Here is a 4,558-nt window from a genome sequence, read left to right on the forward strand (position 1 = left end):
GGGGGGGGCAGTTCCATTCCCACATCCCAATTTAACCCTTGCTTTGGATCATTAGATAAATCATTGCCCTGCTCAGTTCATTGGATGCACTTTAACTCAGTCCTCACAATGATTTTTTTTTTTTTTTCCAGGCAAGAGGAAATTAGATGGGCAACAAGGAGAAAACTAAAAAAAAACAGAAAATGGGAAGAAAAGAACAGATGCGCGGGCAAATCATTCAGAGCAGATTGTAGGCTCCATTTGCAGAGCTGCAGCTGGAAGGCTAATATAGGCAAACCTTTTTATTTCTGCATGGGCCCAACATAACTATAATCACTGCTTTTCATCAGACACACGTTGATTCACAACGTAAAGCCATTCCACTGTTAAAATAAAATATTGGTGAGAAGAAATATTCATGTTTACACTCTGTAGAAATATAAATGCAGGAGTTCTTCATTTCTAAAAGCTCAAATTGTCTGATAACCGCACCTCATGTGTCAGGAGCACATCTACACCTGTAACATGAATTCAGACTCTCTATTCACTGGGAGAATCAGGCTTGTTTTTGCTACCAGCTGACAATGAAAGGACCGTGGTCTCCACAGTGCCCCTTCTTGAAGGCTACAATGCTTAAGTGTGCCATTAGGGGCAATTTAATGTATGGGTGAATTAACAGGCACTTGAGGGGCAATTTTCATTTTTCCATGCAGGCACTTTATTCTGCCAGAGCACATTTAGCCAAAACAATGAAAAAAAAGAAGAAAAAAAAAGAGGAAGAAAAAAATATGAATGCATTAACACACCATCCCTAGTAAAAATAACAATAACAGTAATAATAATAACAACAACATTAATAATAATAACAATCATTTGTAACTTTTGTTAGGTTAATAAATATTCTTTTTTCTTTTAGCATTTCTGGTAAGATGGTGGTGCAGCCTCGAGCTTGTTTTCCAGGCTAATTGCCCTCAGTGTAATGTTAGTAGAGCACATCAGTTTTGACAGCAGCATTCGTCTGTCACGCAGACGCCCGGAGGTCCGTATGGGGAATGAAATGCAGCGGTGATTTGTGGCGAAGGAAGCTTTCTCAAATGGCAGCGGATTTTTTCTCTCTCTCTCTCTCTCTCTCTCTCTCTCTCTCTCTCTCTCTCTCTTTCTTCCTCGATGAAAATGATTAATGGCATCGTCCACAAAGTAAATAGCACACGTGAAACAGCATTTTATCTGTGATGGACCTACTTGAGCCCGGTGGTCGTAAATTTGTCGAGTTGGGATCCGGTTCGCCGCCAGAGGAGGAGGGTGCAGACGCCGCCATCGCTCCCGAGACCCTGTGCCAAAGTCCTCACCTCAAAAAGCCTGGTCACTTTTCTTTTTTTCTTTATTCACCCCCAAATCTTTTTTACTATCCAAGATGAAAAGTGAGGCTCACTGTTAGAGAGAAAGAAACCCCATAGGAATGTGCAGTATTTCAAAGAAAGAGATGCTCAACTTGGCGACACAGACCTGTAGACGACAAGGGCACAATCTGTCTCACAAGTTGAGATTCAGTTGGTCGGCACAGGGTACGAAAATAAAAATAATAAGTAGTGGATGACAAGTTCAGTCTCAACTATTCACTGGGAAAAGGGAAAGAAAATCCCCAGTGCACCTAATTTAACCATTTAATAGCCGCTGACAGGAGCCCATTATTTCACCATCATATCTTGATCCTGCTCTGGATGGATGATGGTTAACAGCCACCAGGGAGCTTCATGTTTGTCATCCTCATAATAAATGGCACATGCCTAATTGTTGTAGCTAGGGCTCTAAAAAAAAAAAAAGGTAGCCTATCAGATCCTCAGAATTGGCACACATATTGAATATGTGGTGGTAAGGCCACATGCAAAATTAAAAAAAAAACAAAAAAAATCACAAAGAGCAGATTAATTTGGCCTAAATGATCACCAGTATCCTCGCTTTAGCTTTACAAACTTGCCAGACAAATATCAGTTCAAGGTGAATGTTGCATTGTTGACAGTGATGCGGGTTAAAGTCACAAAGAGGACGCACATCCCTCTCTACAAACACGAGACATGAGAGTAAACAGCATCAACAGTGTCTATATACATTTGAATCCACAGACAAACTACAGGTCAATTATGGCACTGACCTTATTTTACGGGGAGTAAACCGTATAAAACACCTGTTAGAGCTTCTCCAATGACAATAAAGAGAGTTCATTCAGTTTTCACTTGTTAGAAATGAATAAAGCCACTTACCGTGATTGTGTGTATCCAGGTGAACAGGTGCAGTCCAAGGCGGAAAAAAAAAACCGAACAAAGTGAATTTACCACCAAATTAAGTCCTGGAGGAGAGGCTGCGCTTTTTTGGTACACTCCAAGCAGAAGAAGAAGATGAAGAAGAAAAAACAGACCCGAGCTTCAGTTCTCCACTAGATCCAAATCAAGGTGACCTTGCTTTTGTTGAAGTGGGTATGATTTGCTGACATTTAGAGCAAGCCTTGTCTGTTTATTGTCATTGCGCACGAATGAGTCACGGGAAACAGAAGCCTACCTCCACCGGTGCTGCATATTTGTGGAGCAGACCCGTCTGCAGGCTGTCAGCAGGTTTGACACTGAACGGCGCCGCTTTCGGCCCCTGAAGTGTGACTTTTTTCTTTTTTTTTTTGGAAGTGATGATTGTCTCCGGGATCTATATAGCTCTGGTTTGAATCCTGGTCACGAACGTGGACTTGAAGTTTGATGATATGAGCAACACATTACGTGAGGAGGGATTGGGATCGAAGAGGGGAGGGGGTGGTGGTGGTGGTGGTGGGGACCGGTTTTGTTCTTGTGGAAAAAAACAAGAGGAGAACAGTGAAGGGGTGCAATCATGAGCCTAAATACTCCTTTAATTGTTTTTATTTATTTATTTCTCCCCAGTCCAATCACGTGAATGATTTTGTCATCTTGTCATTATACAGATCAATAACAAACGCTCGCAGATAATCTCAACGTTATCTTGTTATTAAATCCAGAATATTCACCTGTCACAAACATCTTATTTTTACACTTTCTCTGCGGGAGATTGGTGTGACATGCTCAAAAATGTAGCTTGCGACACAGTGAGAGGGCGAAAAACCGAGATCCACAAGGTGGCAGTGAGAAACCAAGAATGACTCCTGCAGGAGCAGAGCACAAATGGGCCATTCCAGAAATACTTCATGAAACTAATTATAAACCGACCCATTAATCTGGAACATGTCACCATCATACATGAACACAGGGACATGCGTGGACATGCACAAGAGACAGCCAATCACAAGCAAAGATCACCCTCTCTTAGGTTGCAGTAGATTTGTTAGACTCTGGTGATGGATCAGTATGAATCTGATCAAAGGTTTTATCACATGTTAATAACACAAAGTGTAATTTACACATACTGAAGGTATTTGAGACTGCAGTGTTTTTCAGCACCGGACAGCTCCGCATGCTGCTCATGTGTTCCTGCCTTTAAAGGATTCAGTCCTCTGTTCTCTAAAGACTCTCAGAGATGGAGTTAGGGGATGAATTGAGCTGTGGGTCACTATTGACCCCCTGGTTCCTCCCTCTACAGACCCCAGAATTGCTGTGGGACAGTTAGGATTCTGTCATTTGACTCAAAATTTAGTTATTTTGCAATATGCACCATGTAAGCATAATATTAGACAACAAATAAGTCATAAAGACTAGATTTTGACACTGGGCCCCTCTATGAGACAGGACAAGGTAAAAGTGCGGGACCTGCCTCAAAGGACAAACTCACATGCTCATATGTACACTAAAGCATAATTGGCTGTTTTGACTAATTGGTCCTCCTATCTACACTTGTCTTGCAGAGATCCCTTCTCAATGTAAATGATGAGACAAAATCTACAGTCCTATTTGTATGAAAAATGAATTTTACTTCCAGACAAAGATAATATGAGGCTTCACAGCCTGTGTTAGTTAAATCAAGTGGGATTCTTCCAAAGTTACTGTCATTCTATTAAAAAAAAAATCCCTCTTTGATTCGACAGGAAACACTGTCCGTGGAAACACAAAGAGATCAATTTTTACAGTATGGACAGAAGGAATACAATCACCAAGAAATCATTGTACAATAACTGATGTCAATGTACATATGGGGCAATTAATGAAATAACCAACAAAAAAAAAAAAAAATTATCAACTACCTTGATGGTATGGGGCTGCTGGAATTTGCCTACTTTGCTCATGTGGTAATCCAACCTTTTGTACAATCAATAGTCATCACAACAAATGTATTTCTCCTCATCGCACATCTATTGTATACATATTCACTCCCGTGAGGTCTTTGCAAAAAAAACACACACAAGCAGATTTTCAGACATTTGTCTCTGAGTTGCAAAGGAGCGGTATTAAAAAAATACAACAAAAGATGTAAAAACCAAAAGGAAAGGGGGTGGTATTGATTTTCAGCAGTAGCTGTATGAGACTGTCCACAAGATGGGGTATGATCCAAACCTAGAGAGAGTGTGTGTGTGTGTGTGTGTGTGTGTGTGTGTGTGTGTGTGTGTGTGTGTGTGTGTGTGTGTGTG

The 4,558-nt window shown here is 40.9% G+C and overlaps 1 protein-coding gene across 1 annotated transcript in view; it reads right to left on the reverse strand.

The window, feature by feature from the left end:
- LOC111653051 (glutamate decarboxylase 1) overlaps positions 1–2,725 on the reverse strand; it is a 12,739-nt gene extending 10,014 nt beyond the window's left edge. The window contains exons 1-2 of the mRNA XM_023403505.2: positions 2,241–2,725; positions 1,222–1,410 (exon numbers count right to left, since the gene is read on the reverse strand). Of these exons, the coding sequence (XP_023259273.1) occupies positions 1,222–1,297 (76 nt within the window). The 5' untranslated portion in view covers positions 1,298–1,410; positions 2,241–2,725. The remainder of the gene's footprint in view (positions 1–1,221; positions 1,411–2,240) is intronic.
- Between the last annotated feature and the right edge of the window lie 1,833 nt (positions 2,726–4,558).

The sequence above is a fragment of the Seriola lalandi genome, unplaced genomic scaffold (genome assembly GCF_002814215.2).
Source record: "Seriola lalandi dorsalis isolate HSWRI2012SDOR001 ecotype SW California unplaced genomic scaffold, Sedor1 jcf7180002054140, whole genome shotgun sequence".
Taxonomy (NCBI): domain Eukaryota; kingdom Metazoa; phylum Chordata; class Actinopteri; order Carangiformes; family Carangidae; genus Seriola; species Seriola lalandi.